The sequence below is a fragment of the Sinocyclocheilus anshuiensis genome, unplaced genomic scaffold (assembly GCF_001515605.1).
Source record: "Sinocyclocheilus anshuiensis isolate Anshui unplaced genomic scaffold, SAMN03320099.WGS_v1.1 scaffold800, whole genome shotgun sequence".
NCBI classification, from domain to species: domain Eukaryota; kingdom Metazoa; phylum Chordata; class Actinopteri; order Cypriniformes; family Cyprinidae; genus Sinocyclocheilus; species Sinocyclocheilus anshuiensis.
Genome location: NW_015554126.1, coordinates 181460 through 194993, shown reverse-complemented (window position 1 = coordinate 194993; position 13534 = coordinate 181460). Strand labels below are relative to the sequence as shown.

The 13534-nt window shown below is 36.9% G+C and overlaps 1 protein-coding gene across 1 annotated transcript in view; it reads right to left on the bottom strand.

Moving 5' to 3' along the window:
* The window catches only part of LOC107670147 (cadherin-13), a 201117-nt gene that overhangs the window by 12590 nt on the left and 174993 nt on the right, over positions 1 to 13534 (bottom strand). Inside the window, exons 9-10 of the mRNA XM_016462659.1 lie at positions 2071 to 2304; positions 205 to 423 (exon numbers count right to left, since the gene is read on the bottom strand). Of these exons, the coding sequence (XP_016318145.1) occupies positions 205 to 423; positions 2071 to 2304 (453 nt within the window). The remainder of the gene's footprint in view (positions 1 to 204; positions 424 to 2070; positions 2305 to 13534) is intronic.

The following is a 13534-nucleotide window of genomic DNA, read 5'->3' as shown; positions in this document are numbered from 1 at the left end:
GTATTTTTTGCTATTGGGCAGAATCGTGGATCTGGAACACTTGCAATATTTATTTGGACTTTATTAGAAACCATGAAATATACAACATCTATCAAACTTTAAAACTCCGCATTTAAGCAAATCACCTGGAATTTCCAGCATTCTGATAAGAGGGATCAGCTGTACGTGTGAGTGTTGTGAAGGGTGGAGCAAAATAATACTTACAGAGGATGGAGAGCAGAACCAGACCGAGCAGTAGCAAGAGGTTTGTTTGGATCGAGCCAGCATGGCTGCAGTCCATTCTGTTCTTCTTACAGGTGCACACCTGAACTTTCATTTCTGTGTTGTTGGATATTGGAGGGACTCCAGAGTCAGTCAGAACCAGTGGCAGGTTGTAATTGGCCTTTTTCAGACTGTGCAGCAACATGATCTGGGAGTGAGTGTCTGAAAACCAGCAGAAAAAAAAACTTAAAGGGGTGGTTCAATGGTTTTTTTCTAGGCTTGATTGTGTTTATGGGGTGCAGTCTAACATGTGTTAATGCTTCGTTTTTTAAAAAACGCATTATTTTTCACATAATTTACCTTTATTGTCGTTTTTGTAGGCATTAAACTGCCAGAATTTTAAAAGACGATATCTCCGTTTGCATTGAACTTTCAACTTCGTAACTTTGCAGATATTGTTTATGCTCAAACTGCAACATTACACACTAACTAACGTTAAAAAAGTGAAATCGCAATGAACCACCCCTTTAAAGTAGCATTCTGGTCACTTTACATGTCAGTCAGAGAGAGTATCTTCAACTCTACACAAGACTATAAGCCACTCGACCTCAAATCACATCACCAGACCTCTCTTATACTGTCTCTCTCGTATCATAGCATCTGCCATTGATTCTCTTCTCAAACAGCTGACAGAAGTCTGGAGATTCACATGCCTTTCTATATTTGAGTGTGTGTTCTCAGGAGAGATGGGTAATCGAGAGTCTGCTAAGATAAACCCAAAATACACTCAGCTATTTGGTCAGGGTGATACCTAATGATACACACACTATCTGGGACAATAAACCGATCCTCTCGCTCTCAGCAGCATGTGACCCACCTGACCCTGGTGAAAATACTAGAATTTTCATGTCCATTCTGGTTAGGTGCTGGTATAGCTGGTAGACTACACTATTAAATATAAAGGCCAATAAAGAACATCTATGGTTCAACTTTAAACATATGGAAACTTTTCATTGCACAAAAGGTTCTTTATAGTAGAAAAAAGGTTCAAGTTATTAAAATGTTGTTTACACTAAGCAAAAAAAAAAAAAAAAACTGTGACCACTGACACAGGATTGCCAGGTCTGTGAAACAAAACCAACCAAACTGCTAATCAAAACTATAGCCCAATCACATTTTTTCCACTGTTGTCTCCTCTGTCGAAATAACACTTTAACCCGTGGAGAAGAAAAAAAAACAACAACCTGCGGCAACAGTGTAGAAGTAGCCCAATTCCATGGGAAAACAACAAGACTTGGCAACACTGCACTGTAAGATTCTTTGGGGAACTCAAAATGGTTCTTCTATGGCATCACTGAGAAAACCCCCTTTTGCGACCTTTATTTTTAAGAGTTTGCCACAATAACACTATTGATCCTAGGGATGCCAATATTCAGTAATTTTCATGATTGAATATCATGATCGTAATCAATTTTGCCCAAAATTCTAAAATTCTAAGCTATTTCAAAGTGGCACTCCATAACTTCCTAAAATATTTTTTTTAGGAATTTTCATGATTGATTGTCATTACAATTAACGATCAATTAAATGCACACAATGTTTGCAGTTTAAGTAATCAATTTATAGAGAATTTTAGTCATTTATGCCTGTGTATGCAGCGTTTACACCCCCTAATCACATTTTTAATAAATGTGCTTGTGCTGAAAATGATTAATCAACAATAAATCAATTAAGCTTAATTATATTAAGGTAAACTTTTCCTTTAGTGAAAGCACCTTTCGTATTTCCTCAAACTGGCCCTAGAAATAGCCGGCATGTGTTTAACCGTGGGTCAGTGCCTGTTTCTGTCCCATCTGAGAATTAACTTACCATTGATCCTGGAGATTTTCCATGTTTTCTCCAGTCCTGGCTGTTTGCCAAGCTCGATCTTGAAAGGATCTGTATTAGGATGAATGTCCTTGTCTCGTCCCCCGATCACCACCACATTCATGTCTTTAGCATCCTCACACACGCGGGCCACGGAGGGGAAGACATATGGAGCGTTGTCGTTCTCGTCCTCTATAGTGATTATCAATGTACCTGTGCCCGAGGCAGGTGGACTACCTATTGAGACAAAAGGCAAAAAGTTAAAAATAATAAAGTAGGGCAGGACCAACAGTTTAAGTAGTTTTAGTATTACAGTATTTAGATCTCAGATTTTTTTTTTAATTCATTAATACTTTGAATTTGCTTATTTTAATTTTAGCTTTAAATTTAAGTAATTTTGTTATGTGTTATTGTCATTTTATTCGCTTTTGTAACATGCCTATTTAGTTTGAATACATTTTTATTTTAGTTTTAGCAATTAGTACTTTAACTTCAACTTATTTTGTTTCAGTTAGTCAGTAAGGCAACATTTCATATAGATAGATAGACAGACAGACAGACAGACAGACAGACAGGATAGACAGATAGATAGATCGATAGATAGATAGATAGATAGATAGATAGATAAATAATCTTGCTTTTTTTTTAACTTTAATCTCACATTTACTTTCTATTGTATATTATAAAAAAGGAACCAAGCTTCCATAAAGACCAACAGAGAGTATTAAGAAAGTACATTGATGTCAGTTTTGATTTTCACAATCACATGAAAGTCCTTCACCAGACTGCAGCTTTCTGGCTCTATATGCCAAATCAATAGTTCTCTTTTAAATGCACAAGAGGATTGTATTTAGCACTCATCACTGCACTCAAAGCACCAACATCTCACACCGACTGACTGTTACTGTATAGCAAAGTGGGTAAAAGACCTCTTAAAACCAGAGGCACAAGCAAAAAAAAAAAAGGTCAGACTAAATGCATCAGAAACACAGACAACACCAATCAATGTCTATACAGAAGGAAAAACAACAGCAAATCAAAACATTCAGTTTCTGACTTGGATTAACAACAATTATCTCGATTTGAAAGAAGCCTCATTTTGTATCAGATTGCACTTTACTGAATATTGCACAGACAAAAAAATACATTATTCAAGGCTTTTGAAATATTCTGTTTCTAGGAGATTAGCAGTTATTGCAGGACTGCATAATTATAAACAGCCCTGGAGGTCACTCGCAATTAACACCCGATGACAGGATCAGTAATTACAGAATGATTTTGTCCTCATACTGCCAGGAATGCTCAGGCCTCAAAGGAAGAAGAAAAGGCACGGTGTCAAAACATGGGAGCAAGTAATGTCTCAGTAGAAAAAGAAATCAGGTTTGTTCCAATTGTGTCTCTAAAATACCCCTGCAGAATAGTGTTTGGAGGTAGAACAATGACGTCCTTGCCATGTTTTATTGATTTTCTGCTCAAAAAGATTGTCAAGTACGTAACAAGACGTTTCACAATATGAAAAGAATGTGTGTCCATGGACAAAAGCAAACGGTCTCACCTAACACCATAAAAGCAGCAGACTTCTCAGTATGCTTCACAGAAATAAACATGTCCCGCCATGAGCGATAACAGCGATCTGATTTATAAATCATGAACTTGTCGTAAATCGTTGAAACCGATGGCTAGTCAACACCCCTGTTAATGTATGCACGCTCAGCCCTGCAAGAAGCCGATTGGAAGATCGCGTCGTGGGACGGACTTATGCAGCGGATCAAAAACCCAATGCAGAACAGATTGCTTGCTTGCTTTCGCCTGTCGCCGTATTAAGAGCACTCCAATTTGTGCTAAATATACTAAGAATCACCGGCTCGCTGGACGACCCTTGATTTAAAGTGTAAACTGTCAGATTTGAATTCAGTTTTAATCAGGTTGACTCAGAATTTTCAGATTCGAGTCCTTTTAAAACCTGAATGAATTAATAATAATTAATTCCCTTACAAATGAGTTAATTTCATTACAAACTCTTAAAGAATTTAGAAGTGGCTTGTTTGTGCATTAGTAAATACGTCCATTGCTTTGGCATATAGTAGTGACTGAATATAGATTAGGTTCCTGCTCATAACAACAGCTATTGACCGCTTTCTGACCCAAACAACAAGATCAGATAAAAATCCCAGAAGCATGCAGGGGCGAATCTAGAATATTCAAGGGGGATTTAGGGGGCTCGGACACCTAGCAGAGCATGAGCTGATGTGATTCGGAGTAATATTTTTGTCCTTAAAGGAATAGTTCACCCAAAATTTACTGAAAATGTACTCAGCCTCAGGCCATCCAAGATGTAGATGAGTTTGTTTCATAATCAGAGCAGATTTGGGGAAATTTTGCATTACATCACTTGCTCACCAATGGATCCTCTGCAGTGAATGGGTGCCGTCAGAATGAGTTCAAACAGCAGATAAAAACATCACAATAAACCAAAAGTAATCCACACGACTCCAGTCCATCAATAAGAATCTTATGCCTGTTTGCAAGAAACAAATCAATCATTAAGGCACTTTAACGTTAAACCTGTTTCTGGCCAAAATTCCAGTCCATAATCCATAATAAAGCTTCCTCCAATGAAAAAGTCCATCCCCTGTTGTCCTCTCAAATCAAAATGCATCAACATATTTGTTTAGAACCATTTTGGACCATTTTTGCTTGTAAAGAGTGCTTGATCTGAGCATATTTCTCTCCTGATTCAGACAATATTACTTTTTCACTGAGAAGTGGAACGCTCTCGCAGTGTTTGCATACATTCACAGATGAAGTGAATTAAATGCAACATTGTCAAATACACAGATGTTTCAGAAATGTTTTCATAAAGTAACAGAAACACTTTTATACTGCTTAAAGCGCCATCTGTTAATGAATAAGTTAAACAGGCGGCTGTAGCGCCGATCAAAGTTGGACAAAAGCATTTTTAATGTAACCAGAATGCATTGTTTTTGACATGCGGCAGCCGATCTTTGCGGCGCGGCATGAAGTCGAAAAAGCCTAATCTCTAAAGAGTGTGTTTTTGGATGCGAGGAAAAGATAACCTTTTTCAGTGTTATGTGAACAGTGGATGCAATTTGTTTTTCCAAGGCAGCAACGGAGTTTCTCAAGCGTGTTTGTTTGTTCCCGTTATTTCGGTGACGAATGTTTTATAACAAGGTACATTCTGACAATGGATTTGCACATCGTTTGGTACTGGAAGATGGAGAAGCCCCAGTGATAAAAGATCCCGGTCATATAGGAACTGCTGTAAAACTGCATCAAATGTCTGGGATTGTTAGTAAGTGTAAGTGCTCGCGACTCTTCAGCTCCGCCACGGCTCGCCTCCAGGAGCTCGGCTGTTTTCGGAGAGAATCGCAAGCTGTATCTTTCTTTTATAAATCTGATAAAACTGAAGACTCTTCGGAGATGTGAATGATGCAATACTACAATTATAGGTATTCAAGATTAACATGAGATTGGCCAAAACTGTGTGTGTTATGTCCCCTTTAACCTAGTCAAGTCGACTTTATTTTTATATAGTCTCAGCCTCAGACGTCACACCCTCGGACCGTTGGCTGAATGTCTGATGCATAGGGCACACAAAAGTGGAAACACTTCAGGTGCTTCGAAGTCATCATCGGATTGGTTAAATTATACAGGATTTCCGGGAGACGTGTGTGTCAAGTTCTTCAACGTTCCGCTGGAAACAAAGATGCCGTGACACCAAACCCTTACGAAAGAAGAAAGCCATCGTGTTTACAACTGTGACGACGAGCGCTTATCAGGATCAACACACTGTACAAGTTTTACACACCGGTCTGTTATTGAGGCAACATTTCCACGCCCCGAAATGTGCCGCTGAATGAAACGAACTGTGATTGGTTGTTTGACATGTCGGTCAAACGGCCTCATGGGCGGGCTTGGCCAAAGAAAGCTGCCATGAATTCCAAACCTTCAGCCGTCAGTCTGAAAGTCTGGCTACGCGAGACTAATTTTTATAGCACTACAGCACAAATTTAAGCAGCAGGAAATAACGACCATGGTGCAACCGGAATAATTTCTGCCGCGGCACAGCTCCAAGAGAAAATGGTAAACGGTCTACAACAAAATAGAACGAGCTTCGGTGATAACTAAGCGAATATTTAATTACTTAATAATACTGATTTCTCGCTAGAAATAACTTCAGACACCATCTTTATTTTGCTCAACCATCACGGGATAGGACACACAGCATTGTGGGTATTAAGGCAGCGAAGGATGCATCTATTCTGCCTTTAAATATCGACCAGATGAAGGTATCTCAGAAGGCAGGAAGTGAAGCTAACATTGGATTCGACGTGTCTTGATGCCTTCCTACCTTGAAATGTGTCCTCCAAAGGCAGCATTTTCCAGTTTCGGATGCAGCCGTCAGTTCAACGTTGATTCTGTTCTTGTATCAGACACTCTTGTTCTGTCTAGTCGTATTGGAAACATGCTTGTTCTTAAGCTTGGTTGTTATTGAGCTCTCAGCTGATCCCCATCAACCTATGGGAATACGACACCTATCTAAGCATTCATATATAAGGTCCCTCAGTATTATCAGCAGTTTTCGCATTGCTCAATAGCTAATTAGCCTCCTCCATCCCCAACTCCTCCTCTGTCAGTCAGGATTCAGCCTTCTGAGTCTCCTTTCAATCAGACTAATTCTACAATGTGTACATAACATTATTGAACTTTAACGATATCTGCAATACATTTATGTTGGTTCTGTTCTGTTTACCCTGGGGGGGCTATCGCTGCTCTCCCTGCTCTCATCCATGCTAGGCTGCATGGATGCGCAGGGAGTTCTTGCCCAGAACAGAACCATACCGCCAATCCAAACTGCATGCTAATTGTCAATCATCTTTGACGATAGTGGTCCTGACAGAAAGCAATATTATGCATACAGGACTCGTATTAACACATGTTAATTTTTGGGTGAACTATTCCTTACAGTGTAAGATGTTGCAAGTTTAAGTCTTCCTTGTCAACTTTTTATGAATAAACATGAAAATAGCCTCTGTTTGTCAGTAGATCAGTAACTGTGAAGTATCTGGTAGAATGTTATTGTGCTATTTCACTGGAACGGAGAGTGTTCGGTTGAGAGATCACATCTGTGATGAATGTAGACACTAAAAAGGCCTTTGGATATATTCATATTTAATGTACCACACTGCTACACACTCAAGTAAGGTTTATACATAAAGGCAAATGCAATAAAGTTTATATTAAGACATTACATAAACACACTATAGTTTATATTAATATATTGTGTCTCTCAAATTTTGACTGACATCAGAAATGCATCTGAATCTAAATAGAAGATGAAAAGCAAACACTTCCAACCTTTGTGAAATGAGCAATATACCAGCAGCAATATGAAACTTCATAATAATTAGTTTTGGTTGGTGAAGACAAACATTCCACATATTGCCACTGACCTCCAAATATCTCTTCTGAAATGCATTTTTTTTTCTCCCAAAAGACTATGGAAATATTTAATCTTTGCACAAGGGAATTATTGTGCATATTGAGACTGTACGTCTTCCTCCTTTCTATCATTATCATCATCACTCTGGTCCACCTACCCCTCGGTTATGCGCTGTAGGAGTGTGGTGCCCACAGGGAAGTGGAGCGTGGCTGGGACTTTCATGAGCCACACTTGCCGTATCTCTCTTGCCTCTTATGTGCCTCGTCAATTCCGTCAACATGAATCGACTAACACATCTATCATTCAAGAGAACTGGGTGTCTAGGTGGTTCAGTATGTAACAATGCTGAGGACCACCTGACCCTCTGAAATACTACACGTCCCGTAGTACAAACACACTTTAGTCCACTTCTTCTGTTTCTGGACATGGTGTTCTATAGTGGCACTCAAAAAAGCATTTGGGCACTTAATTCACACTTTTTAAAAGATGTACTAATTTCAATGCATTACTATAAAGCATCAAACTATGTAGAATCACAAAACAAATGACATTTGTGTTCAAACCCCTTTTGTTTTCATTTTGAAAAATATATCTATTTACTCTTCCTTAAAAAAATGCTTTAAAAGTTTATTAAAGCTACTTAGTTTGATCTAAAGCAATTACATTCATATTTTTTTTATGTAGGCATAAAATTTATGGGATTACTGTATATTTATATTTATTTAAATTTATTATTATTATTAATAATAATAATGATGAATGCAGAAATGCAGAAATCAGTCAATAAATAAATAAACACATAATGAAAAATATACTAATTATTATTAATAATAATAATAAATTCATGAATACATAAATCAGTTAATAAATAAATAAACACAATGAAAAATATACTAATACATAATCATCATCATCACCATTATAATCATCATGGTATGGAGGAACTACGTTGAAAGAAAGAAAGAAAGAAAGAAAGACAGAAAGAAAGATAGAAAGAAAGAAAGAAAGAAAGAAAGAAAGAAAAAGAATGATACAAATAAAAAGTAAATGGATTTAAAATAACTTGTCCAAGAACTTCATTATGCAATACATGAACTCTCTATCATAAAACTGCAAAAGTGATCTCTCCAACTGTACAGTACATTTCCAGCAAAGCAAAAATGAAGATAAACTCGTACATCGCCAAAGCAAGCAAATCTCATCAGCCAGGCTTTATGAAGCTCTGTGTGCGCTGAGGGACTCAGAGAAGACATACAGTATATGCATGAGGGAATGCAAATCCTCCCATTTACACACGGCTGCTGTATGTGGTTGGAAAGCATTAAAGTTGTTTGTCTTCACTAAGAAAAAAAAAACAAACATTCCCTCGCTTGATCGCTCCATAGTCTTTACCATCTTCATCAGCATCATCATCATAATTATCTTTGGCAGTGCTAAGAGCATCCTCATCCTCTAACTCACATTGAAGGCCTATTACACACGTTTAGATGCACCATAAAGTGTTCTAGAAATGAGCATCAGCGTTTCATGTTGCAGTTTATCACTTAATAACTTTCATCTTAGAAACCGACGACGCCTGTAACATCAGTATTGATTAAGGTAAATGTGAGCGGAAATATACAGCAGACGTCATGAATAGCTGAGTACACACCGCTTTGTTTAACAAGCAGCATTGACATAAAAGATATTAATGAGATATGGATAAAAAAGGGTTGTTTGCATAAATATGTCTATTACATATGCAGCATGTAATGGGACTGGATGTTTCAGATGCTGTCTTCTTTCCCTTTCATAATGAGAGTGATTTATTTTCTCCTTTGTTATGGTGCGCTGATATATATAGGCTCATATCTTGTCTGACTTTGCTGAGATCCAATTCCCTTTTCTCTAAACTTCTTTCTAATGCATCACTAAACATTATTGATATGGATGGGATAGACAGTTTTTCAGCCTCACAGCTGTTCGTGAGCAGATTTGCAATCAAATGCAAAAGTGTCCTTTGTCTTTTCCATCTGCATTAAAAAAAAAAAAATTTTATGGCCGTGAAAACTGTTCCTATTTTATGGCTAGCACACAGCTTGCACACTGTAAATACATTTCACATACTGCAAAAGTCTCAGGGGAAGGGTTTTATTTTTTTAAATTTTTTTACAAAAACAACCATATTTAACCCTTTTGCCCCCTTTGTGTAACTGCAGAAGGCTTTGGAAAAGTTTTACAATATCTTATAATTTATTTTTACTACTTCTCAAAAGTTTATTGCCCCACATTTTCAGCCTTATATATGAAAATATGAAAATCCAATCAAAAATATGAATAGTGCCACTATAAAATTAAAACAATTTTAAAATTATTACATTTAAATAAATAAATCAAAAGCATGAAAATTATTTAAAGACAATTTTACACAAATTATGAATGCCCCATATTTGTGGTGTTATTTCTACCAAAACAAACAATTATGCCCTAAATATGTACTGTATATATATTTTTAAGTGAATGTACTGGTTACCAAGGAGAAAACATAAGAGCTTGAGATGAAAATCAAAAATGAAAAATCAAAGTAAATATGTGAGCAGATTATTTTTATAGTGTGCCATTTCCAATCAAATTATTCAAAACGTGTGAAAATATAATTAAGTTTTGCCTCAGCAAGTCAATGATGTCAAAAAATGTAAAAAGTTAGAAAAAATGTTTATAATACACAAAACAACTTTGTAGCAAATTAGCTCAAAAGGGAAATGTATATAAATAATTACAATTAATTATAATTAATTACAATTATTTACCTCAGCTGCCAGTAGTAACTGTAGCAGAATTAATATTACAATTAACTAATCTGTTCGTCCAGCAAACATTTAGTATAATTTCAAATCAACTCTAAGAAAGGATATTTTCGTGGCCACAGAAAATAACTTTCTTACAGTAATGCATTAGAGCATGTAGCTATAGATCGGATCGTAAAAGCGACACTATTCACAAGTGGTGACAGAACCAGAAAAAAAAAATGATGTTGCAGAAGAGTTCTAGCTCACATCCTCATCTTCTCAGAATCTATCAGAACCGCAGAGTGAAGGCAGGTCACTGATGTGAGGCCTTTATCTTCTATCGAGGTCACACCTCTTGGGGGTCAAAGAGCCAATGGTGACTTGCACTTCAGGAGGGAAAGTTTACGACTCTTTGTCTCTAGCATGGTGTTTTGCATATGAAACTCGATTGGGTGTTCAAGAGAAGAATCTTGTGTTGCATAGGTATCAACATATAATATACACTCTCATTTAGATCATGAAAATACAAACTCATAGATACCAAACATGGTATAGGTGAGGTTATATTAACTAGTGATCTATCATAAGCATGCATAAAACAGTATACAATACACAAGACCATATACAAGGAGGTAGTAATCATACACAAAGACCTGGGGATATGCATGATAGGAAAGTCAGAGAAAAATTTGTCTATGAATTAATGAAAGAAGTAATTTTCTATAGCAGTATGTGTCTGTTTTAGAGAGAATTGAGTAGGGAGGAAGATTCTCTCTACATACTATTAGGTCGTAAAGTTTATCTGATCTGGCTGAGGTGTCCTGGTTGCCATGGTAACCAGGGGCCTGGACGTCATTCACAGACATATAGGCACCGAGTCTGGTGTTGGGTGAGGGGTCTGTGATTGTTTTTTAATCTAATGAATAACTGATTTGTTAAATCTAATGAACAACTGTGTGTCTGATTGGTCCAAATGCTACAACTTGAAATAGGTTGGAAATTACACTATGGTGGAAATGTTTATAACAATGTCAGGATACTACTGTGATGCCGATATAAACTGCGGTAAAAAATACCATTCTTGTTAAGGAAAGGTTTGAGTGACGTGTCAGGGAATGATGCCGTTGGTTGCATTAATGATTTTGTGACAGTACAGGATTCTATCTCATCCCCTCAGACCCCAAAGACAGACCCTCGGTTCAGTGAGTTTCTTTATTTTGGCACTGACCCACTGGCCCATAGCTTCTGTTCCACCTGATGCTGCCCCGGAAGACGGTCCAAATGACTACTGCAGCTTGGGCTGATACCAAGTGTTTCTCTGTCTGTATTACTCTGTTACCGTCTATTCAGTCTCTCTCTCTCTGTCTCTCTCTCTCTTTCACTCACTGTCTGTCTGACTGAAAAAAGAAAAAAAAAATACTTTGTATGTATTAAAATATAAGCATGGTTAAGGAGATTTTCATAACAATAGTCATAGTCATAATCACCTTTTTGCAATTTAAAAAGAATCGATGAATCAAGAAAATAACCATAAACAAAAGTCATTTTCTATAACAGCTCATATTTAAAGTAAAATTAAATAAAATGCTTCTACTACTAATACATTCTTGTTTTCTATTTCTCTACTTTTATACATTTCACTTTTGCTCTAGCTTGCTCCAGCTAATTTAGCTTACTTAGCACTGTGTACTACAAACATTGTTGACTCTGATAAATTGCTTGTGCTGCTCCTCATTTGTAAGTCGCTTTAGATAAAATCATCTGCTAAATGCCTAAATCTAAATGCCATACAGTTCTATTATGCACAGAAATCAGAAAAAACACAACTCTTAAATGTATGAAAACAATTGCAGTTCTAGGGAAAAGTTAAAAACCACCCACAAAATCTACATTTGAATTTATGCATTTGGTTAGACTATTTATGTAAAGCACTCCTGCACTCAAGGTAAACATTTTATAATTTCCAGCATTCCCTGGACACCCATGACCTTTAGCTGTGCTATTGCCATGCTCTACAACCGTTTCTACCCAACTGCAGTAACGATCTGTATCAGGTGGCGGCTCACTTGTGCCCCACTTTTTTCCCATTGGAAGTCATTGCATTTCAGTTAAACTCTGCTCAACTCTGTCGCATCGCCTACAGGCACTTTTGCACACTGCGTCTCAAATCACCAGCTCTCATTGAAAATGAATGATTTCCGGGACTTTCTGGCTACTCCATCTCTGCTGAAGCTTATGGCTTGTGGCAAAATTATAAGATAAAGACAAAGAAAGAATCCACAGAGTGATTTGCTAGCTTTGTGATGATGATAATTAGAGCTGTTGAACTATTAGACAAATTGTTTAAATAGATACAAATTCTTAGAAACAATGAAGTAACAGTTGAGCTGAAGGATGTGAATGGGATGTAATCAGGAGGGTGTCTGAGTCAGAAGGGAAGGCACAGTGGGGGTGTGGAGTGTGTGGCTGCTCACTGCAGTGGTCACGCAGTGAGACAGACTCTGAGAGGACACACAGGACTCGAGCAGATGGCTCTTTTCTCACTCTGCTTTGGCATGCTGAGAAAGCTTCAGTGCAAAGACCTATAGGAATAAACGACTTATATAAGCGTAATGTAGCAGCACATTAACTTGTGAATTTCTTAAGAAAAAAAAAAAGCATACTAAGCTTGTTCAATTCATCAATGCTTTTAAATGTTCTATTTTTACCTACAGAGTGGCCACAAAAAGTTTTTGGACATGCATGAAAACTTTGGAAGTAACATTAAGAACATCACTGCACAAAATGAATGACAAATGATGCTAGAGTGTTTCTCGGAAATAACTTCACTAAATGGTCCCAAGGTGATTTTTAGTGGAAGGTTCCTTTCCTTTCCTTTTCTTTCTTTCTGCTCAGCAAGGCTGCATTTATTTGATCAAAAACACCTTTGATGACAGTCAAGTTTTGATGATTATTCCTTTGATGACAATATTGAATTTAGGCAGCCATTACTTCAGTCTGCAATGACACATACTAACCTTTAGAAATTATTCTAATATGCTGATTTGGTCAATACTGATCAATATTGAAAACAGCTGGTGATGAATATTTTTGTGGAAAACATGATACATTTTTTCAGGATTCTTCATATTGAAATCTTTTGTGACATTATATATGTCTTTACTGTCATTTTTGATCAAAACAATGTATATATATTTTATATTTTTATATATATTATATATATATATATATATAT